The sequence below is a fragment of the Gadus morhua genome, chromosome 3 (assembly GCF_902167405.1).
Source record: "Gadus morhua chromosome 3, gadMor3.0, whole genome shotgun sequence".
NCBI lineage: Eukaryota > Metazoa > Chordata > Actinopteri > Gadiformes > Gadidae > Gadus > Gadus morhua.
In genome coordinates, this window is record NC_044050.1 from 29,206,659 (window position 1) to 29,233,026 (window position 26,368).

The 26,368-nt window shown below is 51.6% G+C and overlaps 3 protein-coding genes across 8 annotated transcripts in view; 1 reads left to right on the forward strand and 2 right to left on the reverse strand.

The window, feature by feature from the left end:
- The window catches only part of klf1 (Kruppel like factor 1 (erythroid)), a 4,793-nt gene extending 3,896 nt beyond the window's left edge, over positions 1-897 (reverse strand). Inside the window, exon 1 of one of the 2 annotated variants that reach the window (XM_030350607.1) lies at positions 503-891. In XM_030350607.1, coding sequence (XP_030206467.1) covers positions 503-577 — 75 coding nt within the window. In that variant the 5' untranslated portion in view covers positions 578-891. Of the gene's footprint in view, positions 1-502 lie in introns of both variants that reach the window. The other variant, XM_030350608.1, reaches the window with a different exon arrangement.
- Positions 1-6,352, forward strand: part of c3h22orf23 (chromosome 3 C22orf23 homolog) — a 6,733-nt gene extending 381 nt beyond the window's left edge. Inside the window, exons 1-7 of one of the 4 annotated variants that reach the window (XM_030350629.1) lie at positions 1,576-1,767; positions 2,828-2,912; positions 3,335-3,397; positions 4,265-4,444; positions 5,133-5,261; positions 5,567-5,667; positions 5,869-6,352. In XM_030350629.1, coding sequence (XP_030206489.1) covers positions 1,762-1,767; positions 2,828-2,912; positions 3,335-3,397; positions 4,265-4,444; positions 5,133-5,261; positions 5,567-5,667; positions 5,869-5,934 — 630 coding nt within the window. In that variant the 5' untranslated portion in view covers positions 1,576-1,761 and the 3' untranslated portion in view covers positions 5,935-6,352. Of the gene's footprint in view, positions 1-1,575; positions 1,768-1,803; positions 2,737-2,827; positions 2,913-3,334; positions 3,398-4,264; positions 4,445-5,132; positions 5,262-5,551; positions 5,668-5,868 lie in introns of those variants that run through there. The other 3 variants (XM_030350627.1, XM_030350625.1, XM_030350628.1) reach the window with 3 other exon arrangements.
- A 54-nt stretch (positions 6,353-6,406) lies between these two features.
- micall1a (MICAL-like 1a) lies at positions 6,407-26,368 on the reverse strand. 2 transcript variants are annotated; one of them, XM_030350568.1, is made up of 17 exons: positions 25,968-26,368; positions 25,400-25,544; positions 22,635-22,683; positions 20,832-20,973; positions 20,250-20,350; positions 17,554-17,690; positions 15,718-16,463; positions 15,325-15,385; positions 14,553-15,001; positions 13,946-14,367; positions 13,061-13,195; positions 11,601-11,727; positions 9,797-9,887; positions 9,217-9,290; positions 8,692-8,806; positions 8,155-8,201; positions 6,407-7,942 (listed from the first exon to the last, which is right to left on the reverse strand). In XM_030350568.1, the coding sequence occupies exons 2-17, from the start codon at positions 25,540-25,542 to the stop codon at positions 7,791-7,793; spliced, it is 2,991 nt and encodes a 996-aa protein (XP_030206428.1). In that variant the 5' UTR covers positions 25,543-25,544; positions 25,968-26,368; the 3' UTR covers positions 6,407-7,790. The 2 variants fall into 2 exon arrangements, with proteins under 2 accessions (XP_030206428.1, XP_030206427.1); XM_030350567.1 differs by having other exon boundaries at positions 13,946-14,409.

A 26,368-nucleotide genomic window follows, 5' to 3' on the forward strand; every position in this document is an offset into this window, starting at 1 on the left:
TTCTGTGCAAACTTGCTAAATAAAATCATTGCTAAATATAAAAATACAACAACGAAGTGTATTATTATTATATTTATGATTATAGTTATTATTATAATACCATATAGCAAAATATTTATTTTGGTACATAAAATGAGGTAATACAACTTTCAATGTATTGTCTAAAACGTTATAACAATAAAATCCTTCAAACACAATATAGAGATAGTTTCAATAACTCATCGTACTGGAGAAGAATATAGATTATACAAAAATAAATATATAAAGAATATACAGGCCGAATAATATCCAGAAAGATTACTATGCTGATACTTTCACACAAATGAAAGCTAGCATAGGCATTCAATGTATTTTAGATTCCCATACGAACAGCGTCGACAAATTAAACACAAAAAGAAAATAATCCAGAATATGCAGCTGTTGCCGACCCGCATAAACCTGCCTGATCACCTCCTTAAGCCCAGAGAGAAGCAGTGTGTTGGAGTGTGTTGGGGTCGCCTACCTTCATCTCGGCCTGGGGCAGGGGGCAGTCAGAGAAGGAGCTGAAGGAGGGCAGTACAGCCTGCACGACCGCCATGAGGGAGTCCTGCTCTGATCAACAGCTTTATGACCAATCACATAAACGTGGGAATTAAAGGAATAAACAGAAACAGTGAGTGAATCCCCTCGTACCGATTGAGTCAAACTCAACAAGTTTAAAGTCTAAAGCGGCCTCCCGGTCTCCATGTTGCCCCCCCTCTGCCTCTTGCTCCCCCTCTCTCTCTCTTGTCTATCTCTGTCAGCTGCGAGCTTCACTTCAAATCTCTCTGTTTCATGTTGCTTCTGACCGTTGGAAGGTGGAGCGTGTTTCTGTGCATGTGTGCGTGTGGTTAGTGTGGGTGTGTGCAAGCAGACGTTTGTATGTGTGTGCTTGTGAGAATTGTGTGTGTGTGTGTGTGTGTGTGTGTGTGTGTGTGTGTGTGTGTGTGTGTGTGTGTGTGTGTGTGTGTGTGTGTGTGTGTGTGGTTAGCATTCAGCATGTGAGAATGGTTCACACTGATGTTCTGCCTTTATTCACAAGATTAACTGGTATCCAAAACCAATTTGTGTGTGTGTGCGTGTGCGTGTGCGTGTGTGTGTGTGGCTATGGTTAAGTCACACCTACTGTGAAGCAGAAAATAACAAGTTGGGAAAACTCTACCCGGATTCTACCCGGGATCTGGACTTAGTGTTAAACTGACAGGAAGTGATGGCACCCTGTTTGAAGAGCCAGTGTCTCGTGGTGGCTGAGCCTCACGGCCCTTGTTAGTGTCTGGGGAAAAGTGGCATTCTGTGACGCCATAAAAACACTTTTCATTCAAAAGTTGACAAGCGGGTGGCAGCGAAACAGTGGGGCCTCGCCCCCGCCTAAACAAAACCTAAAACGTGAATGAGTAAACGTTGTAGCAAACCATGACATTACGATTTAGTGTTGGATTAAGATAAGCTCAGAGACGCGTGTATATGGGGACACACACATTTGACCACATGAGTCGAGTTGTGCGCTCCGCAGTAGGATGCGTAGTGTGTATTTCTGTGGAGATCTGTGTGTGGAGGTGATTATGGCAGAGTTGTGTTTATCTGCTCCCAGAGGGCCTGCACACAGGCTCCTGTATCAGATAAGGGGTCGCAGGCTGCTGCTCCGACCTGATGGGGAGCCTCTCTGATAAACACCCTGCCCTGCTGGGACCCACACGGTGTCTGGAGCCCAAAGGGGCCCCTAATATGGGGGCTTGAAGAATCATGAAGGTACGATGCAGTGGCTGGGTGCATTGTGTTGTGTAGTCCTAAGACCGAGGTGTTTCAAAGATGGACATTTCCACCAGTGCTATAGCTGTGTGCGTGCATCCTTTAACTGAAAGCTTCTACAGAGTCGTTGAAGTACAGTCAATGAAACAGAGTGAAATGGAGTATAGCAGGCTAGTGAGGCTGCTTACACCAGACGTCAACCACACACATGCACGCGCACGCACACACACACACACACACACACACACACAGGCATCTTAAACCAGTCATCAACCACAAACACATAGGTAAACCCATAGCTGTATGTGGACTGTGTGGTTGCTAGCTGGTTTAAGATGTGTGGAGTGTGTGTGGTTGATGGCTGGTTTAAGATGTGTGGAGAGTGTGTAGTTGATGGCTGGTTTAAAATACCTGTTTTTGGTCGATGGCTGGTTTCAGCAGCCTCACCTGGCCCGAGTCAGACTGATTGGACTCTGGGGTCGGATGAGGCTGCACACCTGGGGGGCATTGACAAATCAGTGCACAAGGGATACGTCAGTGCTGAACACCTGCTCTGACTGTAACTGGTTGAGCGAACAGCAGTGTATGTACTGGTACCGGAAGAGCAGGGGGTAGTTGTTTTTTTGACAAATGTGCTATTTTGAGGATCTGGAAGATTAGAGCTAAATTAGAAAAACCCAAAACACCTCATAGAGATTCAGATTGAAACAAAAATATCGTTCGCTTCATAAGCTACGGACGGGTCGTGACGCTAACACAAAATTAATTTGCCATTGAGTCCCGTTTCCAAACGGTGGCTTTCTGTCTCCATCTAGTGGAGGTCCAGTATTCACGGCCTCCGCGTCTGGTTGCCATGGCAGCCGGTTGCCTAGCAGCCGGATGTCGTCTCGCAGAAGAGCCGCGGTGGCGGGAGTCATCAATACAATGAAGACTTATGCCTAAATAATACATCTTGCGGTAAGGTTTTAGGTATGTTATTCAGGTTTAAAACAACGAGTCTTCTGATTCTGCAGACAGCAGATGTTTAAACGTTGCTGGGTCTTGTTCGTCTAACCATTAGATGGAGAAACCGAGACAGGCTGGAGGCCTCTGGAGCTGTTCACGGCCGGCCTCATACAGCCAGGAGACACAGAAGATGCTCAAGGGTAGGACGTTATATTCTCACCTGTACTTCATGATCTGTGTCTGTATTGTTTTGTGTGTCTGGCACTTAATGTACTTACAGTACTTATTGTATGTTGTACATCCTGGCACTTAATGTTCACACTTATTGTATGTTGTACGTTCTGGCACTTAATGTACGCACTGCACTTGTGGAATGGGTTAACCTAATGATTGTAAGTGCTTGGCATTTGGTTCTATGAACATCCTTACTGTACCGACAGAGATATATTGTTGTTCCTCCTTCTTCTGATAAATGTACATATGATAAATCACTTTGGATAAAAGCGTCTGCTAAATGCCCCAATTGTAAATGTATTGTTTCGTGATGTTTATTTGTCAGTTCTATTGAGGCCCCTATCGTGGTTTTATTGTGTCTTCATTGACGTCTCCCTTCTGCTTTCAGTGATGATGGAAGAGTCGAAGCTCACTAACTTCCAGCGAAGACAAATCACTAAGTCTTTGACCGGTGAGTTCAGGTAACATCAAATATTGTCCTACAGAAAACGTGGTACCAGCAGTCTGTCTATACCTGAGGCTCTGTCAGACCGGTACGTTTTATTGTGTAGTGGTCCTCACTAGAGATTGGTCCTCACTAGAGACTCGGGCGGCAGTAGCTCAGGAGGTAGAGCGGGTTGGCTGGTAACCTGAAGGTTGTTGGTTCGATCCCCGGCTCCTCCTAGCTGAGTGTCGATGTGTCCTTGAGCAAGGCACCTAACCCTGACTGTTAGCTCCCGACGAGCTGGCTGTCGCCTTGCATGGTTGACTCCGCCGTCGGTGTGCGTGAATGTGTGCGTGAATGGTGAATGTGAGGCAATATTGTAAAGCGCTTTGAGTGGCCAATGGTTAGAAAAGCGCTATATAAATGCAGTCCATTTAGAGATGTTCCGATACTATTTTTTCCTTCCCTTTACCGATTCCTGAACTGGAGTATCGGCTGATGCCGAGTACACCGATACAGCCTCTAGCGTTGTGACTACTAACTGCACTTGTTCTTATTGAAGGGTTATCTTACGACGACAGCGGTGTATAGTCGGTTCACTAACTCTCTTTTTTTTTTTTATACATTTACATTAAATACCTATAATTCTAATAATACAATTGTATTTTTGTAGTTGATCATCCTTGTTTTTCCAACTTGGTAGCTCGAACGCACGTATGTCGGAGATGACGCGTTTCCCATTCCGACCCTCCTCCTCCGACCGGTAACGGACGCAGCGTAGCACCGTAGTGTTTGTGACGTTCTCTGCCCGTGTAGCAAGTGAGTCACGTGGAGGTATCGGATCGGAGCGTAGACTGGCGTACTCGCCGATAACCCCCCTCTGGGTCTCCGCAGACGGGGCCGCCCTGCCTCCCTCTCTCGGCCCCTCGTCGTCGGCCCCGGGCCCCCAGCAGCCAGAGCAGAAGGTCATGGGGACCCCGCAGAGAGACTACGTCCCGTCCCGGAGACGCAGCGAGCAGACCTGCCGCTCCGGAGACAGCTACCGCCGGGACGCCTTCCGCCCGCGTCCGACACGTACGTAACCACGGCGACGACGACACCACGAAAAGAGAGGGAGGCGGTGATGAGCTCACGGTGAAGCGAAACGATAGGGCTTTTATTTTGAAGGTTTCCGTCACTGACTGTATTGTCTTGTCTGTACCGAGAAGAGTTGTCCAGGAGAAAGAACACAAAAAGCATTATATTGTTTGTCACTTAACAAACTAACAGACCAGCAGCACAGACACCAAGATTTAGATTTTTTACAGTCTATGCCTGTGGCTTAGACCTGAGTCCAGGTGTAAGCTACCACCCGATGCTCATAAATTCTTTTCGCAGGTCACCTTCAACTCAAACGGTTAAAAAGTAAATAGATAAACTGGCCTATCGCAGCGGCTGAACAAAGAACGCCAGCTCCCCGTTAAAGCACAATCAATACCGCAGGAAGGCCCTGGCCAGTGGGAGACAGTGGACAGACAGCAACACTGCTTAGAAGCACACTGGGAGACAGTGAGCCAGTTGAAATCTAAAAGTTGATTGATATTCATGTTGTAGACTCAAATTAATGAAGCTGAAAAAAATGCAAACATCTGTGTCTCCCTGATATGACTGACATATATAATATACTTCAATTAAATGCAAGTACATTTCTTGGAAAAATCCATGAGTAGTATGACATTAGATTCATTGTCACACTATTTCCTAACTGCTTTATCCTTCGTAGGAGATTTAGAAAAGGAGAAGAGCAGACTGCAATCGATTCTCGCCACAGGGAAAGACGAAACCAAACCCAAACCCTCCCGCAGTGAAGCTCAGAGCCCAGAGACCATGGAGAAAGACGGATTCCAGGAAGGTACGCCTCTAGCCTGCTACTGGTTGATTAGAGTGGATAACTGTGTTTTCTTCTCGCCTTCACACCTGGTCCTTTACAACAACCCTTGACCCAGTGAAGGCTTGGTTAAGAACGTTAATCTGAACCATGTGAACATTCGACTCAAGCTCCAAGCAACAGCACAGTATATCAATGCTATGATAACATACGTTAAATACATAACCTAATCTGACATCATCTTTTGATCTAAGGTTATATTTATTGCCAGCCGTCCACAAATGAATAATAAGTGTAAGTGTGCCTAAATTTAGCCCCATCTTCTGTAGTTGTGGATGAGATTGAAGAACGGAGGCAGTTCCTGGCCGATATGACAGCTCTCGGCCAGGAGAAGCTCTATCGCAACCTGATCAATACAGAGATCGCACAGGTAACTCTTTGAGTGTTCAATGACATAACATGTCTGCAGTCAGCTCAGCCCAAGCGCTCTCTACATACATACATACATACATACATAACAGGCCCTGCTTCTTTACCCATCATTTAAATTGTAATAGGCACATTATATCAAATGCATCTTCCTTGACCAATGAAATGCAAGGATTTATTTACGTCTCCTGCTCATTTGTAGAAGATCCGAGAGCTGGAGCTGATGGATAAGACCCGCAGCGCTGCGTTGAGAGACATGACCTCCTAGAAGATCGGATTAAAGGACGAAGAGGAGATGGAAGAGGCAGCAAACCAGGAACAACATCTAGTTAAACACGTCTCTGAGACACTTATTGTTCGCAAGGATGAGTCAGACCTGAACGGTTCAGAGAACTGGATGCACTGGGAGAAGTAAAGACCAAACTGGGAGAAATGCTAGGACTATGAAGCAAACGTTGACCCAACCCATTGACACATGACTCGTGTTGCTGCCCTGCCTCCTTCACCAGTAGACGTACGGAGTCCTCTCGGACTACAGGCTGCGCACAGCCGCCCAGACCACATATCTTTGCTTCCGTGTGACACTGACAAGACGCATCTCCCTGCACAGCGCTAGGGTCAAATATGGCTACCATACGGAGATGGAGAGATTGTCAAATAAAGAATTTGATGGCTTTTGTTCAACAGCTATGCATGGAGAGACCAGAGACAAACGTATGTAGAGACCAGAGACACCAGAGCATGGAGCATTATTCATTTAAGATGAAGGGCAAATTCATAGACGTAGAAACAGAAGCGCTAGATAAATGTACAAGAAGAGACAAAGTATCAATCATCTTTCAACACACAGGAACACTTAAATAAGATGGCACCTTGCGGTCATTAAAATTAACAGTGTCAACACTGAGGTCAGTTTTACACGCTTTAAGGCAACAGTTTGCAAACAGATGCAGAACACATCGAGGTTGTAAAAATATAAATTAAAACAGTTGCATATTCAGGGAGGCTATTCTGACACTCCTCGTCGCAGCTTAAACATTGAATCCTAAAGTCTTTTAGTCTTTCCCTACATAAAATCAAACGGTATTTGCAGATTAGTCTTTTTTTTTTTACATTCAAAATAGTTTATGAACACTCTAGTCACACACCAAAATAGAAAATTAATTAAAATACTGATTAAAATACTCTTTTTACAAGCCTTATGCACACCGTCATCATTGGACATCTTGTCAAAGCACGTATAAACGTCAGCCTTTCAATGCCACAGAACACAGCAAAAAGAAACAGGGGCACTGCAACACACACAGAGTAGCCTAGCAGCAAGTAGCACTTCCATCGCTAAACCATCAGACACAACGGGAGCTGGTACATTCTCAGACCACGGGACAATTTGTAACCGTTCTCGTACCACATGTTACTAAACCGAAGGAATCGTCCTCCTCTCGTATCGGGGAACCGTTCATTCGAGGGAGTCTCTCGGGATTAAAATGACGTTGAATTCTTTCCGTGTTCTGCTTCTTGTTTTGTGTTCACTCGTTGCATCGTTAAAAGGTAGGCATTAGGAGAACGGGTTAGACTGTGCAATCAAGCCTACGATGAAATCTAAAAGTCGGTTAAAGAAATATCAGACGATATTTAAACGCTGCAGCTGTTAAGACAGCTTTTGAAAAAAAATACACAAAGCAATCGAAAATATATTAAAATCACAAAAAATGATGTTTTCTTTTAGCCAACCAGCTGGTAGAAGGTGAACCGAGGTTTGGGCTGCTTTACACCTCGGACGCACCTTAACTCATCTGGGGGAGTTCACCTCAACTCATCTGGTGGGGTTCACCTCAACTCATCTGGTGGGGTTCACCTTAACTCATCTGGTGGGGTTCACCTTAACTCATCGGGTGGGGTTCACCTTAACTCATCGGGTGGGGTTCACCTCAACTCATCTGGTGGGGTTCACCTCAACTCATCTGGTGGGGTTCACCTCAACTCATCTGGTGGGGTTCACCTTAACTCATCGGGTGGGGTTTGCCTTAACTCATCGGGTGGGGGTCTAGCTAGCACTGTACAGGAGAGGTCCAGTCCCCCCCCCCCTTGGACGCCCTTGGACGGCCTGGGACGCCCTGGGGTTCAGCTCTTGTCTTTGCGGGGGCTGGGGGTTTGGCTGGGGTCCCCCTTGTGGCTCAGGCGCTTCAACACCTTCATGGGCTTGAACTTGGCCGCTTTCTTCTTCTTCTTCTTCTCCTTGTTCTTCTCCTCGCCGTCGGGCTCCTTGTGGAAGTCTGAGGAGAGACAAGAGGAGCATGAAGCAGGGCTGGAGAGACAAGAGGAGCATGAAGCAGGGCTGGAGAGACAAGAGGAGCATGAAGCAGGGCTGGAGAGACAAGAGCACGAAGCAGGGCTGGAGAGACAAGAGGAGGCTCACTCATGTTTGCATATTTATCAGATGGGGGGGGGGGGTGGTTGGAGGGGGATAGCAGAGTCAGCATCTCACCTTTCTTCTTCAGCATGTCCGCCATCAGCTTATCCTCCTCTTCGTCCCTGCAGCAGAGGATGTGATGGTTAGCGTAACAACATGTGTGAAGGACTATGGGAAGGACGGCTAAGGTTCAGTTACAATAAATGTAATAATCAGCTACATTCTCAAAGGGCTTAACAGGCCATAGATGTATGGGTACCCCCTGACCCTAGCGCCCAAGAGGGCCAGGAAAAACTCCCTTAATTTGCTAGGGAGAAATCTAGAGAAGGAACGCTGAATGGGGGATCCCTCCTTCAGAGTGGGGGGATCCCTCCTTCAGAGTGGGGGATCCCTCCTTCAGAGGGGGGATCCCTCCTTCAGAGTGGGGGGTCCCTCCTTCAGAGTGGGGGGTCCCTCCTTCAGAGTGGGGTGTCCCTCCTTCAGAGTAGGGGGATCCCTCCTTCAGAGTAGGGGGATCCCTCCTTCAGAGTGGGGGATCCCTCCTTCAGAGTGGGGGATCCCTCCTTCAGAGGGGGGGGGGTGAGGAGGGCTATGGGCGCCATATGGACTCACCTCTGTCGGTCCTGGTCCATGTTGTTGATGATCTGGTTCCTCTGCTCGATGACGGTGACCAGGTCGGCCATGAGCTCCTGCTCCCGGGTGCGGTCCGCCTCACTCCAGTCTTTCTCTGAGGTGGGGGGGGGCAGAAGTTGCCAGGTTGGGTTGCCATGTTGGGATGCCATTAAGGGATTTCAGCAGTCTCAACGTTAAGGCCTTTTGTCCACAGACTTACACATACTATTCTTAAATTGACAATTTATGTTATAAATTTAAAAGAAGAATAATTCATTAATTCAAACACGTTCACACACCAACGGCGGTGTCAGCCACACGAGTCAGTCAGGGTGAGGCGTCTCGCTCAGGGACACCTCGACACTCCGCTAGGAGGAGCCGGGCATCGAACCAGCAACCTTCCGGTTACCAGCCGACCCGCTCCACCTCCTTAGTCACATGCCGCCCCCACGAAAAGAGCGGCACTATGTTCAGTCGTAATGCCGGACCTCTGCGGGGTCTGTGGGCGAGCTGTGGGAGACCTACCGGGTTTGTTGAGGAGACAGCGGAGCTCGTACTCCACGTCGGCCTGCCTCTCCTCCAGGTTCTGCTGCTTCGACCTGGGGCCACAAGGTAGAACATCACCAGTCAGCTGCTAAACACCTCCGAACACACCTTTAAAACGGTCTCCTCTCCTCGGTTATTGTCACACTTTTTATGTCTGCAATATACACACACACACACACACACACACACACACACACACACACACACACACACACACACACACACACACACACACACACACACGATCCAGGAAATGCCGGACACTTGAGGGGGAAACTGTTCTGTACTCCCTCTGAGCTAAATTCATTTTATTATTATTGAAGTTGAAGTCTGTTGTTGATAATATGTTGATAAAGCAATATCTATCACTGGGAAAGAGAAGATGTAGAAATTCATTCATTGGTGTGTAGCAACTATTACACTTTCCCTTTTCTAACTATGACTTTGATTACCATTTGGACTTTACTGTGTTACATGTGTCTGAGGCCTTAGAACTGCCCTGTACATCTAAGCTGTAAGATGTGTGTGCGCAGGCAGGCGGTGTCTGGGGCAGACGTACGTGTAGACCAGCTCAGCCTCGCGCCGCACCAGCAGGTGTTTGTCGTGGATCAGGGTGAACCACTCCACCAGGAGGCGCTCCTCCTCCTCGTCTGGAACACAGAGGGGCGCGATGAGTTACCCTGGCCCCCCGGACCAGTAGGCCTCCCAGTGGGGGGGGCGGGATGAGTTACCCTAGCCCCCAGACCAGTAGACCCCCCAGTGGGGGGGCGGATGAGTTACCCTGGCCCCCCGGACCAGTAGAGCCCCCAGTGGGGGGGGCGGGATGAGTTACCCTAGCCCCCAGACCCCCCAGTGGGGGGGCGGATGAGTTACCCTGGCCCCCCGGACCAGTAGACCCCCCAGTGGGGGGGGCGGATGAGTTACCCTGGCCCCCAGACCAGTGGACCCCCCAGTGGGGGGGCCAGGTGAGTTACCCTAGCCCCCCGGACCAGTAGACCTCCACCAGTGGGGGGCCAGGTGAGTTACCCTAGCCCCCCGGACCAGTAGACCTCCCAGTGGGGGGGGCGGGATGAGTTACCCTGGCCCCCCGGACCAGTGGACCTCCCAGTGGGGGGGAAGTTACCCTAGCCCCCAGACCAGTAGACCTCCCAGTGAGTGTTTGGGGGGGGGGTTAGCCTAGCAGGTCCCCCATTGAAACCAAGAGATAACACCAAGCTCTCTCCAATCAAACCAACTCTAGTGACCGGATTCAAAAACCAGCTTCCTCTCCCATGCAGCGAGACTGTAGCCCTTCTACTAGGCCTCTCTACCGTCACAGAACATGAGATCAGTTCACCTCAAAGCCCCCTCCTCTCACTTCAACACCACTGTTACAGCCTCATCACTACGACCCACTTGGAGGTTTCATTCTTAAAGCTGCAGCCATTTCATTTTGGTTTCTGCCCTCATGTATCGTTTCATATTCTATCCGATTGCTGTGATTCTATTGATGTGATTCTATCTGATTGCATGGAGTTTTTGTATTGTCTGGTCATCCTTCCTCTGGAGTCCGACTTCACCGTCTCACTGCCTCTGCACGGCTGCAGCGTGGCTCTCTAGGAACTAGAGAGACTGGTACCAGTATCGGAAATTCCTCTGACGCTGCCATAAATGAGGGTATCGGTGAGTACCCAAGTCCATGCCCCGATCAGATACCATCACATGGCGAGCCCTTTTACCACCCAGGCAGAGAGCGTCACTAACACGACGGCGTGATGCTGCGTTCGTTAACGGGCGGAGGTGGAAAGTCGGAACGGGAAACGTCTCATCTCCGACCTGCGCGTGTTCGAGGAACCGAGTCGGAAAAAAACATGACAACTTGACAAAAAAATTCAATATACACAATAATACAAATGTATTATTGTAATTATAAATGTAAATGATCTAGTTCTGAAAGAAGCTACACGAAAATACATTGCGGTCACATCGTAAGAGAAGGGAATCGGAAAGGGCAAAAAAAAGTGGTATGGAACCATCTGTACTGGTAACTGTTATGGGACCATCTGTACTGGTAACTGTTATGGGACCATCTGTACTGGTAACTGTTATGGGACCATCTGTACTGGTAACTGTTATGGGACCATCTGTACTGGTAACTGTTATGGGACCATCTGTACTGGTAACTGTTATGGGACCCTCTGTACTGGTAACTGTTATGGGACCCTCTGAACTGGTTATGGAACCATCTGTACTGGTTCTGGGACCCTCTGTACTGGTTCTGGGACCCTCTGTACTGGTTCTGGGACCCTCTGTACTGGTTCTGGGACCCTCTGTACTGGTTCTGGGCCCCTCTGTACTGGTAAGGTTCCACCACGTGTGCGTACCGCTGGGGCTGTCTCTGAGCTTGGTCTCCAGCTCCACCCCTCTCTGCTCCAGTTGATCCAGCTGCCGCTCCAGCCCTCTCATCTCATCGTGGATGTCCTCCACTGGGATGTACTGGTCGGACTGGACCTGGGCACCACACACACACACACACACACACACACACACACACACACACACACACACACACACACACACACACACACACACACACACACACACACACACACACACACACACACACACAGCTATGAATCAGCAGCTTATCCAACATGTGCTACATGAGTTAACTCCATGTGTTGTAACATGCAGGGTTTCTTTATACGACTAATCCTAGTACTGAGTAGTTTAGCCCGTTCACTTATCCAGACGAGTCCAGTCTGTGGTTATAGATCGTTATCGTTTCTCATCTTGTTCCTGATCCAAAGCGCTGCCTGCTCTAAACATGATGCATCACCAAACCGCCAGCTCTGAATCTTTATCAATACCCAGTCGACGTCCGTTATGAAGTGACTGGGGCGCCGGGCTGCAGACAGCTCATCTAATTCTGTTCGACATCATCATTCGTCTACATCGAGGGCCCAGTCTGCTAGATCCACTCCCTTGTCAGAGCAGAAGGCCGATAGAGACTCATGTTGCTGCCGCTCCATGAACACACAACATGCTCCAGTGGCTGTTCGACCCAAGTCAAGGCGCAGAGTGTGCGTCGGTCAGGTCACATTCCCCGGCTTGAGCGCTCCGCTCAACTACTTCAGCTGGACACCTGGTACCCCCATCGCTAAGAGTGAGCAAACGTGTTCCGCAAGAGACTCAAGAGCTCACCTAGACTCTGCAAAGCCTCCCCCCTTAACCCCCACCGCCAAACCTCCCTCTTACGCACTGATTGAACGTTGCACGTCCTGGCACTTAAAAACAGAAATTAGCCTTGTGTAGTGTCTTATCCTAGCTGTCTGTGTTGCATACGGGGAATGGGTTAACCTAGTGATGGTTAGTGCTTGGCACTTGGTTCTATGAACATCCTTACTGTACCGACAGAGATATATTGTTGTTTCTCTTTCTTCTGACAAACCGACTTATTGTAAGATGCTTCGGATAAAAGCGTCGACTAAATGCCCCAAATGTAAATGTATTGTTTTGTGATGTTGATTTGTCAGTTCTATTGAGGCCCCGATCGTGGTTGCATTTGACGTCTCCCTTCTGCTTTCAGTGATGATGGAAGAGTCGAAGCTCACTAACTTCCAGCGAGGACAAATCACCAAGTCTTTGACCGGTGGAAAACACGAAAATCAATTATTGCCCTACAGAAAACGTGGTACCAGCAGTCTGTCTATACGTGAGGCTCTGTCAGACCGGTACGTTTTATTGTGTGGTCCTAACTAGAGATGTTCCGATACTATTTTTTAGTATCGACTATCGGTATCGGCGGTGATGTGGTTCCTCACGGCGTCCGCGTCCAGCCTACCTTGCGTTTGATGAGGGGGAAGCCGTGTCCCGGGGCGGGCGGTCTGGCAGGCCGGGGGCCTCGCGGGGGTCTGGTCTTCGTGGCGCCGTCAGACGGAGAGGCCTTCCTGTTGAACGGGTTCTCCTTAAACGGTCGCTGCGGGGAACACGGTGCTAGCGTCAGTGAGTGTGGAGTGCGGACGACCGTCCGACCCGCCCCATCACACAGACGGCGTGTGGCTCAGGAGGCAGAGCGGGTCGTCTGGTGACCAGTAGGTTGCTGGTTCGATCCCCGGCTGCTCCTAGCTGAGTGCAGAGGTGTCCCTGAGCGAGACGCCTCACCCTGACTGCTCCTGACCAGCTGGCTGTCGCCCTGCGGGGCTGACTCCACCGTCGGGGTGGGAATGTGTGCGTGAATGGGTGAATGTGAGGCAGTATGCTATCATTGTCCACACGTTGCTCTGTTCGTGTTCGTGCTTGTTTGTGTTGTTACTGAATTAGCAACAGTCGACATTTCCACTACACACTTCTCCCTTTTAATTCATTATTCTGTATGTTCTACCTTCACGTCAGCCCCGCCCCCTAACACACGCTGGGCCCCGCCCTTCACGGTCGGCCCCGCCCCCTAACACACGATGGGCCCCGCCCTTCACGGTCAGCCCCACCCCCTAACACACGATGGGCCCGCCCTTCACGGTCCGCCCCGCCCCCTAACACACGCTGGGCCCCGCCCTTCACGGTCAGCCCCGCCCCCTAATACATGCTGGGCCCCGCCCTTAACGGTCGGCCCCGCCCCCTAACACACGATGGGCCCCGCCCTTCACGGTCGGCCCGCCCCCTAACACACGATGGGCCCCGCCCTTCACGGTCGGCCCGCCCCCTAACACACGCTGGGCGCCGCCCTCACCTTGCTGTTGCCGGCGGGGGTCTCCGAGGCCAGGGGGCTCGGGGTCGCCGTCGGGGGGCGCGGCGGCGGCGGATGCCTGGGGCTCCTCGCCGCCTCGCTCCGATTGGTCTGAGGGGTGGCCGGCGCCGAGCTGGTATTGGTCGGCACGTCGGCAGGGGAGGAGCCTAGAGAGAGGCGGGGCTCGTCGGAGCAGGAGGACGGGGAGGCGGGGGGGGAGCTGATGGAGGGCTCCGAGGCACTCTTGGTGAAGGGGAGCTCCAGGTGGGGGCCCCGGCTGGGGGAGGGTCCCCGGGGGGAGGGGCCTCGGCTGGGGGAGGGTCCCCGGGGGGAGGGGCCCCGGCTGGGGGAGGGTCCCCGGGGGGAGTGGCCCCTGGGGGAGGGGCCGTGGTCTGAGCCGGAGGAGAGGCTCTCTGCGCTCAGTGCTGGGGAGGGGGAGCAAGAGGAAGGCTGGGAGTCAGGGGGGGCTGAAGGTCAGGGTGAGGGTGAAGGGGGCGGAGTCAGAGGGAAGGCAGGGAGACGAAAGGGGGAGGAGTTAATGAATGGTTCACTTAAAACACAACATGTCCGCTGCCCATCCCCTTGTCCCCATGGAGACGGCCCCACCCACCTGGGATGGCCGACGGGGCCTCGGGGGCCGACGGGGGCCTTGGAGCCCTGGGGGCGGCCCTCTTCCTGGCCACGCCCCCCCCGGGGCTGGAGGAGCGCGAGGTGGCCCCCCCACCGGAGGGCGTGTCCGCAGCCTCCGCCTCCGTTGCCTGGGTGATGCTGTACCATGGGTGGACGGCCGCCGCCACCGTCGGCACGGCAACGGCCTCTTCCTCCTCCTCGGCGACGCCGCCTTCCTCATCCTCGTCGGCGTCGAAGGGGTTGGCGGGGGCCGGCTTGGGGGGCAGGCCGGGTCGCGACCCCGCGACCTTCAGGGAGGTCACAGAGCCCGCGCGGGGGGGCGTCGCCAGGCCAGCTGGCGGTGGGGGAGGGGCCGGCTTCTTCTTTGATTCTGATTGGACCAGGGCAAGCCAGGGAGGGTCTTTGGGTTTAGGGGAGTCAATTGATTGGCTGGAGATGAAGACACACAAACAACAACACACAGAAGGGGTGTCATACCGGGGAGGAGGACACACACACACACACACACACACACACACACACACACACACACACACACACACACACACACACACACACACACACACACACACACACACACACACACACACACACACACACACACACACACACAGGTGGATGCAGTGCGGGTCACATGATGTAAACACGGTGCAGACGGAGTCGTCCAGTGAGTACGGAGGGATGAGGGAACATGATGGAGCCCAGAGGGAACATGATGGAGCCCAGAGGGGGGCTGCAGACGGCCGGCTCACCTGCCAGGTGAGTGGGACCGTCCCCGGGGCTTCGGCGGCAGCCGAGGCTTCTGACGCTCACCTGCCGGTCAGAGAACGACAGCAGACCGTCAGCAACCAAACGCCATTTCTTCATTTACATTGAGGGCGTTTAGCCGACGCTTCTATCCAAAGCGTCTAACAATAAGTCCATTTGTCAGGAGAAAGAGAAACAACAATACATCTCTGTGGGGACAGTAAGGATGTTCATAGAACCAAGTGCCAAGCACTAACCATCACTAGGTTAACCCATTCCCCGTATACAGCAGAGATAGCGAGGGTAAGATGCTACACGATGCTAAGCACTGTTTTTAAGTGCCAGGACGTACAACCTACAATAAGTTCAAACGAGAAGAGCACAACGTCGTCACACACCTTTGACCTGCTGGCGTTCTGGAGGGGGCTGTGGGCGGGCCCTGGGGGCGGGGCGAGGGGGGGGCGTGGCCTCAGGAACCCTGCGTGGCGCCGGCACCGGCACTGGCCGGGGGACCCCCCCTGGGGGACCCACGGGGGCCGGGGGCGTGTCATCGTTAGACGTCTCTTTGGCTGGTGTCTGGATCACCTCCTTCTCCTCCTCGTTCTTGGCCTCCTCTTCCTCCTCCTCATCGTCGCTGTCCCCGAAGGGGTTGGGCGGGACCGACGGTTCCTCCTCCTCGATGATCAGAGCGTCTGATTGGGCAGTCGCGGGCGTGGGCGACGGCGTGACCTCTGACGGACAGTCGCTAGGCAACACGTTCCGATCCGGCGAGGCGACCGCGGGTGCGGCGACCGTGGGCGCGGCGACCGCGGCCGAGGCGACCGCGGCCGAGGCGACCGCGGGCGAGACGACCGCGGGCGAGGTGACCGCGGGCGAAGTGACCGCGGGCGAGGTGACCGCGGGCGAGGTGACCGCGGGGGCGGCTGCCATTTCCCGCTCGCTCTCGGGAGGCGGGTCTTCTTGGCGTGACGGGGATCGACCAATCCGGGCGGAGCGAGCTTCGGCGGGCCGCTGGCTCAGGTCCGGCCGTCCGTTCTGATTGGCTAAGGCAGGCCGGTTGAAGTGGTGCGTGCAGATCAGAGAGCCGGACTCCTTGCCCATCTTGTAGGAGCCGGGGAGCAAAGTGCTGCTGCACTCGATGCACCTGAGCGGAACCAGAGGAACCAGAAGAACTAGTAAAACACTCATTAACATGGAACCGGTTCAGGACCCGGAGAACGAGTCCCGATTCAAGTGGATTAGAATTGCGTCGCGTTCATTTGTTTTGTTCCATCAGGGAAAATTGCCTACACTTTAGATTTATGTTAGGAAGCTACGGTTTACGTTATGAATCCATTCACAAGAAAACCCAAAACTAACTGTTTTAGAAATAGAATCACAAGATAAGATAAGATATACTTTATTCATCTCAGCAGAGAAATGTAGGTGTTCCAGCAGCCAGCATACATACACACTACACAACACATGTATACATGCATATCCCACCTGAACAAAACCATGAGCCCACAATACCTAGCTAATAACTCATCATTTTAAAAATAACTGTATACATTCTCCCTCCCTCCCAACCTAGAGATACATGCCTCCCTCTCTCCAACTGAGAGCGGTTGAGATGGTTTGCATTGCCACTGTTGCCATGGAGTCTGATATCGAGGCTAGTCGACAGACCTCTTTGCTGTGTAGATTCCTTTAACTGTGTTGCAGCCTTTCAGAGATAACCACTTCCCCCAGAGTGTATTGCAGGGAAACTTGGCCTCTCCCGCCGGAACTGACTCCAGCCGTGACCAAGCCTAAACTCTCCTTTGTCTCACTGAATGTATTCTTGGTAACTTAACCGCCTGTACTTTCCCATGGCCACGCTCTAAAATTAAATCAAATATTTCGCTGGCCGAAGCGTCCAAAAGATAAGTCATTCTTACTCACAAATCAACCCATCTTCAAATGCGATAAGGTGAAATATGTGTGAATCTGGTTACACAGACACTTAACAATTCACTACACCTCATTACTTATTATTACAACGTTTTTCATTTAATTGTATTCCTATTATTATCATTTATCATTGCGATCTACTGATGCTGCAACTTACTTTTACTCATTTTTTATTTCACTTATCTTTATTTGATTTATCTTGCATTGTTGCCGCGATGTGGCTGTTGAGGAGCCAGGCCTAAGAACTGTACTCGTGTGTATTTATTGTCGTCCAATAAGGTGTAAGATGAGTGGGTCCTCACCTGAAGCAGTTGCGGTGGTAGAGCTTCCCGTCCACCATGAACCTCTGCACCAGGTGGACGTGCTTCAGGCAGGCGGTGCAGGCGCTGCTCAGAGTGCTGCTCTTCAGCCTCGGGGCGTCCAAACCGGTCTGGGCAGGCTGGGGCCACGCAGAGCGGTGGGGGGGGGGGGGGGGGCACGGTGTGGGGGGGGGAGGGAGGATATGGAGAGGTGGGGGTGAGGAGGGGTGGAGGGGTGGAGATCAAACACGGAGTCAGGATTCGAGGATTCTTGATTCTGATTGGCTAGTTGTTGGGCTAGGCCCGTATCGATTGGGCGGCTGCGTGGTCCAACCCACTTTGGTCTATTTGTTTTCCTAGTATTTTTCCGGTTTTGGCCGGAACATTTGAAACCAGAAAAAAAAGGTACATGGGCTTTTGGGAGACGTTCTAATCTCAGTAACCCAGACGGTTTTAAGGGCACTCACGTTTGATTGTCATTTAGGCAATGCACAAAATAAATGTGTTTAAAAAAGCAAAACAAATCCCAAATGTGCACACAGTGATTGGACGGTAAGAAACGGTTTTTCATTTTGTACAAAAAAGGAGATGGGTAAAATAACTTAATAAAATAAAAGACTATCCTCATAGCCTAGCCCCCCCCCTCCCCCAGGCTAGTGCCTGGGCGGGGGGCCGCAGCACGGGGGGGGCACGAGAGGTGAAGAGGAGGATGAAGAGCAGGAGGAAGAGGGGAAGGAGGAGTGGATCTCCATCTGAAAATGGGGCGCAGGAGGAAGAGGAGGAAGAGGAAGCCAGAGTATGGAAGAAAGATGAACGGAGAAGAGGAGGATGAAGAGGCATGCGGAAAACAGAAGAAGTAGAGAGAGGATACAGAAGGCTATCTCCATTGACCTGTGGCGTCATCATTTTTCCCAGCTCATGCTGGTCAAGACCTGAAACCACGTGAGGCTGCCATGACCCCCGCTTCACGTCCTGGGTCAAACAAGGACATGCCAGAGTGAGCATAAAGAATACGCCGAATTAAAGTGAGGAAAAATACAAAAGATGTTGTAAACGGATATATCTGTGCCGGAATCAAAAGACACGACTATCACACGTTACAATATGTCACAAGCAAGCAGATCGACATTGCGGCAACTATTCCAGTTTCGCTTTAAACACAAGAAGTGCGCCATGACTCAATTCTGCCGTTGCAATCACATCACTCTTTGTTTTTAACTTAGTGGAATGCTGCGGAGAGCGGTGGAGAATGGCAAGTGACTTCAGGTTCGACTTTAACATAGTCTCACGATTCAGGCTTCAGATTAATATCTGAGGTCTGATGACAGACGAGCACAAAAGTGGACAAACAGGATCTTTCACTGTCCATATATTGTTTTCGACCAGTCACCTGTAAAGTATCTGTGAGGGGGACCAGAAACAAACTCGGCCAGCAGTAATAAATTGTCAAGGGATTTGTTAAGGTTTTCAAATCAACAATGTTTCGGCTGCTGTTGAAATTCACTGATTGAAAACAAACATGCACCATCAGGAATGAGTTTCCACAGCAGAATATCTCTGTGTCCAAACTGATTTAGAATATTCTGATATTTCTTTGAATTGAAGGTGATGATCAGGATCAGGATTATGATCATATCAGCAGAACAGGAACAGTGCGAGTTGTGTGAACAGGGTTAGGTGAGAGAACCAGTGATCCCTAAAATAAGGAAGTCACAATAGGATGACATTGCACTAAAGTTGTTCTCTATTGAACTCTGACAGAGAGTGCGTCAGGGAGATTGCTGATCGACCGATCAGACCTTATGTGTTTGTTAGTCAGCTTACACTATACCCATCATTCACTCAAACCCCTGGCCTAGATTTAAGCCAGTTATTTATCGTTAATAAGCATATAGAAGGGCGGCATGTGGCTCAGGAGGTAGGGCAGGTCGGCTGGTAACCGACCTGCCCTGCCCTGGTAACCTGAAGGTCGCTGGTTCGATCCCCGGCTCCTCCTAGCTGAGTGTGGAGGTGTGCCTGAGCGAGACGCCTCACCCTGACTGCTCCTGACCAGCTGGCTGTCGCCTGGCAGGGTTGCAGGTCAGTGAGTGAACGTTTGAATGAATGGGTGAATGTTAGGCGATATCGTAAAGCGCTTTGAGAGGCCACTGGTTAGAAAAGCGCGGTATAAATTCAGTCCATTTACCAATCAATTTCTCCTTTATGGATATTCAAATGTTATAATCTAAAAGCTGCCACCACAGCTTTCAGATACCAGATATCAATGCGTCTCCACGCACAGTGGGGGCCCCCAGGTCTACACAGTGGGGGCCCTCAGGTCTACACAGTGGGGGCCCTCAGGTCTACAGTGGGGACCCTCAGGTCTCCACAGTGGGGCCCTCAGTTCCACACAGTGGGGGCCCCCAGGTCTCTACAGTGGGGGCCCTCAGGTCCACACAGTGGGAGCCCCCAGGTCCACACAGTGGGGGCCCCCAGGTCTCTAGTGGGGGCCCTCAGGTCCACACAGTGGGGGCCCCAAGGTCTCCACAGTGGGGGCCCTCAGGTCCACACAGTGGGGGCCCTCAGGTCCACACAGTGGGTGCCCCCAGGTCTCCACAGGGGGGGCTCTCAGGTCCACACAGTGGGGGCCCTCAGGTCCACACAGTGTGCCCCTCAGCCCCCCGCGCCCTGTGAGGTCGTGGTTGCGGATCCGTCCTTACCTCAGCCTCCAGTGCCGTGTCTTCCTGGGGGGCCATGAGCCTCTTCTGGGCGGGCTCGCCCTGCCCCGACCCCGCCGGCCGCTTCATGCACGGGGGGTTGGCTGCAAGGCACAAGGGGAGGGGTTAGAGCCACGGTCACCTGCTGGAAGTCAGCCAATAGCGACCCGGGGATCAGACCTCATGAGGAGGTCACCAAAACAAACTAAAAGTGAAACGGTTAGTCCTGAAGGAAGTAGGGGGGCATCGGGGTTATAGAGCTACAATCACTCAAAGGGCCTCTTTTATACCCCCAGGGGTGAGTGGGATCAGCCAGTGCAGTACTAACCCCGTGCCTTAGTGACATCACAAGTGGGCGTGTCCACCTGGGTTAATGCCTGATAGACCGTTCTACCAGCCTACCCAGTGGAACGTAGCAAAGGTTGCTGATCTATCCGTCATACATCTAGGGGGACACGCCCACTTGTGCCGGCACTAAAACACAGCTTGTAATGGCTGATCCCCCTCACACCCGGGGGGTATAGTAGGAGCCCTTTAAAAGTGAGTGAGACACTGAGATAAGGCGAGGAGGTTTGCGTTTCCCACCGTGGGACTTGTTGGTGAAGAAGTTGTAGTACTGGGAGACGTAGGTGATGATGCTGAGGCGGTCGGGGACCTTCATGGAGACCATGTCCTCCGGGTCCAGCAGAGCAGGGATCCCCAGCTGGGCCTCGGCCACCTCGAAGGCCTGGGGGGGGGGGGGGGTCATGATATCACCGGGGTGAGTGTCATGATATCACTATGATGGTGGGTGAGTGAGTGAGATTGTGTGAGTGTGATGTTTGAGAGTGTGAGAGTGAGTGAGAGTGAGAGAGTGTGAGAGTGAGTGAGAGTGAGTGTGAGTGTGAGAGTGAGTGTGAGTGTGAGTGTGAGTGTGAGTGTGAGTGAGTGAGTGAGTGAGTGAGTGCGTGCATAAGTGAGTGAGTGAGTGCACGTGTGCATGATAACATTCTTGTCTATCCAACACAGTGAAGTAACTGTTCATGATAACAATAACTGCACCCTGCATTCTTCCTCAACCCAAAGGCCTCACATTAGACCAGACATCTCCCCGGCCTGGCTACCATAACCTCACAGCAGGAATCCACAATTAGCGAGGGGAAGCCCCTGAAACACACCGACATCAGTAAACAAACCAACCCTGGAGCGGGCAGGTGAACACGATCGTCTGAGTGGCTGTAAGTTCTCTGTTGTCTTTGCCTGCGTGCTCGGTCACAGTCCAGATTAGTAGAGCAGGCTTAGTGATATAGCCACAGGGAATTACTTGGCACCGGGCAGGAAAATTCCTTCTGGCTGGGAACTAGTCCCTAATGGAACCGCCGACTGCTCCAGACCGAGAGCGGTTCAATGCATGAAGAATGTAAACAGCAGCGGAGTGATGCCAGGGCTGGGCTCGGACCGGGCCGGAGACGACCTCCATGTTGTTTTTCTCAAGGTCACCCGGTAGTCTGGGGGTTTGGTCGGAAGTAGTAGACCGTCGAAAGAGATCATGAATCTGGAAATAGGGGTTGCATTGCATTCCCTCCAGCTCCCGTCAGCTCCCCTGCGGATCATTCCTGTACCTGTTAAACTTTCCCAGGCTGTGAAACATGAGCAGTAAACTGCAGCCGTTTCAAGCCTAGAATGAACCAAAGCAGTGCAGTGCAACTTTTTAAAGTTACAGAGCAACCATGGAACATCTACGTGAGGTCAGTAGCTCAGGAGGTGGAACGGGTTGGCTGGTAACCGGAAGGTTACTAGTCCGATCCCCGGCTCCTCCCAAGAGCCGAGGTGTCCCTGAGCCAGACGCCTCGCCCTGACTGCTGCTGGCGAGCTGGCTGTCGCCCTGCGTGGTCGACTCCGCCGTCGGTGTGTGAACGTGCATTAATGGGTGTATGTCGCTCTGAACTAGGGTTAGGGGCGTCTGCTAATTGCCCTAAATGTAAAACTACGTTGAAACCTCCAAGACTCCTTTTACTACGTCTCCGCCAAAAAGCTCATTGCGTAGAGAGTGAGTTGCCCAGTGGGAGAGCGGCAGAGCGCTTCCTTCAATAACCACTACCAGACTGCCGCTCCCAGCTGGGAGGGAGCCTTTGATGCGCTCCAACAAGTAGCGTTCCCACACTCCCAGCAGCACAACGAAACACGAGGACATTAGTCAACGCGATGACACACAAAACCAAACAGCTCTGGCTCCAAAACCAAACGCCTTGTAGTAAGCCGTCCCAAGCCCCAGAAACCGAGACCTGCCCCTCGGTGGGGGTCCACCGGTGATCTCACCCCCGCCGTGACGGCCCAGCCCCGCCCTGAGGCCAGCCCCCCCCCCTCCCCAACATGAGCTCATCTGGTCGCGGCCGCTGACTGACTCACCAGCCGGTTGTTCTCGTAGACGTTCTCCTTGGACAGCGTTGAGAAGTCTCTGAAACGACGGAGACAGAGGGAGCGAGTCATGGTCAGGGTTATGATGAAAAGGAACAAACACACACACACACGCGCGCATGCACACAAACATTATAGTTGTATCAGGACGAAATACTAGAATCAGTGAATCAGAGTTCACATCGTTCATTAGTGGTGTCCCGTCTGGAGGGTAGTTCTATCAAATGATCTGGACTTCATTATGTAATGTAATCAGTACTCCTCAGTTTAATTAGGGTTTAGAGTGCCACACACACACACACACACACACACACACACACACACACACACACACACACACACACACACACACACACACACACACACACACACACACACACACACACACACACACACACACACACACACACGTTTTGAAAACATGCTAGCCTACACCTCCATGTAACCAGGAGGAGGGCCTATCCCACTCGTCCCTCTCTTCGGGGCTTCGGTCGACCGCCACAGGCTGCCGAGAGCACCTGGAAACTCTTGCACAAACCTCCCTGAAGGCCTCCTGATTACAAGGCGGCCTCCCCTGACCTCACCTCGTGAGGAGCGAGCAGAAGAACAGCCCACGCCCGTAAACATCCTGCTGCTAACGCTCAGGAAGAAGAAAGAGACAGCTCTGAGGAGGTGCCGAGGAATGTCCGTCGGGCACGGCAGTGCGTGCGTGCGTGTGTTCACAGGACGACAGCGGGAGATTACGGTGCTGGGGGAGGCCTTCAGGAGACGTGAAATATGGACACAGAGGAGCTCTGTGAAGGAGCTCCTTGTTGCGGCCCCAAGCAGCACAGAGTCACCTCTGTTCTCCTCATTCCTTCCCCATGAAAGCAAACACACTTTGCAGCAGCGGATCTAAATATGGAGAGCGACCACAGCGGCCGGCGTGGTCGAGGTGGTTCGCAGTCACGTCCGTTCCACAAAGACAACAGTGAAAGCTCTGCTTCCAGCTGACACTTCCCGTCGCCCTAATTGACGTTTCGATGTTGCTCACGGGGTGAATAGCCGCGCGGGCTAGCTGAGGTTCAGCTGTGCTCCGCGGTATCGCGGCGCTGATGGTTAGCCCGACGTGCGAGGAGGGGAGGACACCCGCCGGGAGGACGGGCCAATTATTGTGCACCCGGTCGGGTTTGGAGAACAACACCGTCGGACTTTGCTAATGTTGGGAAACATCCTGAGTGCCGCTCAACTGACCGTGGCCGACACACCGTCTGACACGACACCGGGACGGATGTGAACTGCTAACCTTGTGACTCACGGCCTCACACCCAGGGTTATTTTAGAAAAGGCGTCTGCTGAGGAACTGGGTGCGTGTGTGTGTGTGTGTGTATATATACATTTATGTGTGGGCATGCGTGTTCAGTTTCATCAGAACCCCAGATGAAGGGTGCCTCTGCCCGCTCCGGTTAAGTTGGTACTGAGTCAAACAGCCAATAGCGTGTGCGTGTGTGTGTGTGTGTGTTCTGAATGACTTTATGCTGAGTTAATCTCAACACTACTATGCCAGTCGAATGTGTCAGTTGAATTCTGAGTTTAGATTAAACAGCCATGCAAAACTAAAATGGATTAAACAGCTAAAGTCAATACAATAATAAAAGAGAAAACCGAATGATTATAATTGATGATACCGATGTCTACAGATGGGGAAAAATGTAAATCTTGACAGGCTTCTATAATATAAAACCTTTAACAATACTGAGCTGAACTAGGCCAGAAACTAAGGGCAGTAGAGGCATGTATGCACAGCCCAGTTGTTATGAGAAAGCCCTCTTCACAGAAGCGCTATGCAGGACAGTGACTGCACATTTCCGTTTGCGTCGCTGTGATGGCTTCGAGCGGCATTAGAGCTAAATGCAGTCTGACAGCGAGAGGTCCCGGGCTACAGCTTAGTCTGACAGACTGCTGGTCTGCATCAGAGGCGAGTGTACAGCGGAGAGAGGACAGGGCCGGTGCCCTGCTGAGAGACACAGTCGAGGCAGACTCATTAGTACTTTACACTTTGAACTTTGCGTTGCTGGATTGTCTGGGAATAAAGTCTACTGTAGCTCCGTATCGTGTATCCTCTCGGTTGTTCACAACAAGTTAGGACAAAACAGATTAATACAAATCAGCCCAAAAACAACACTGAACACTAACTTCATTCTGACAACGTGTTCCATCTGAGATTTGTTATAGGTTGTTCCTCAACTAATGTAAGGCCATTTTGCGTGTGCGTGTGCGCGTGTGTGTGTGTGTTACAAAGAAATGATAAGGTTTATATACATAGGACTGGGTAGGCTACTCTAAACCCTGATTAAACAGAGTTTAAGTACTGATTACATTACATAATGGAGTCCAGCCTAGATCAGCTGATAGAACTGCTCCAGAAGGGACACCAATAATAAACGGTGTGAAATCTCATTCACTGATACATTTTATCCTGATACAACTACTAATGATGTCAGCCTGAAACCAGGACGTAAGCAACCCAGTACGCATATATTTGCTATCCTATCCCAATCATGCAGCCTACTGCCCATCTAGTACCATTTACATCAACGTCCCAAAAACCACAACAAGTCAAAAGATCATTCAGAAACCGAAATTCATTGTGTGCTGAATGAGACGTCTGCCAGACAGCTGTCAATCAATCACAATAAGTGGCACCGTTCACTCAGGAGCTCAGAGATTCAGACCAGATGTTTCCGAGTCGTTAGAGACGTCTGAAGGTTACTCACATGAGATCCGGTCTGAAGCGGTGGATGATGGCACAGAACGCCAGACCATCTCGAAAGGACGAGGACATGTTCTTCACGTCCACGTCGCTGTACTCCTCGCACTGCAGGCGGCACCACTCCTGCAGAGCCTTCAGGGAACCCATCGCTGTGTGATGATCAATAAGGATGATCAATAATGATGATCAGTAATCCAGATTCCTCTGATGTCTGACGTCCTCTCGGTCTTGAGGGAGAAGACAGAAACACTTCTACTGCTGTCCTCGCTCCTGTCAGGAGGAACCAGGCTACACCCTGAACGATACTACCTTTATGTGCAACCGGGGAGGCATGCTACAGCCATGCTAAAGCCATGCTACAGCCATGCTAAAGGCTAGCAGGGTTCGGGGGCTAGACCAGCTCAGGGACACAGATCTGCAGTGTTCTGCAGAGGACAGTACAACCACGAAACGTCTGATAACCCTGGTGGCCAGGGGTCAGATAACTAAGCAGGTCTATTGAACCCAACCCGTTAGCCCGACTAACTAACTAAGTTTCCAGCGAACAAACTTTCATTTAAAGCGAGAAGAACCTTGATGTGGATCCTTTGGATCCTGTAAATCCTGTGATGAAGATCCTAGGTTCTGGTTCTTCTGGAGACGAGCGGTTCTCCGGGGCGTCTAGTGACGTCTCGCCATCTCCGTGTCACAGACAGATGGTTTCCTTCCCAGTCGGACCCAGTGGGAGCAGATTACAGGGCGGTGATTGTCACGGTGCGGGGCGGCGGTGTGCTGCAGCATGTGCGTCCTCCCCATGATCTCTTGCTCCGCTCGGCGCTCTTGTCCTCTACCAGAAGGTTCATCATCTCTCGGACTTCCAACCACACCCTGAAGACTCCATGTACCGCTAAGATCACGAACACGGGTTCAGGTTTAGACCCTGCTGAGTTGTCCGGGGTGTCACGCAGTCCTGGCCGCCGCCTGTCTGCTGCTG

Bases quoted from the DNA above. Each gene is read 5' to 3' on its own strand.
- micall1a (XM_030350567.1), bottom strand. From the start codon at position 25,542: ATGGGTTCCCTGAAGGCTCTGCAGGAGTGGTGCCGCCTGCAGTGCGAG. The intron at 20,974-22,634 runs GTGAGTCAGTCA...CCCCCCCCCCAG, and splicing joins TCTACGAGAACAACCGGCTG to GCCTTCGAGGTGGCCGAGGC. The intron at 15,386-15,717 runs GTGTGTGACGAC...TCTGACCGGCAG, and splicing joins AGAACGCCAGCAGGTCAAAG to GTGAGCGTCAGAAGCCTCGG.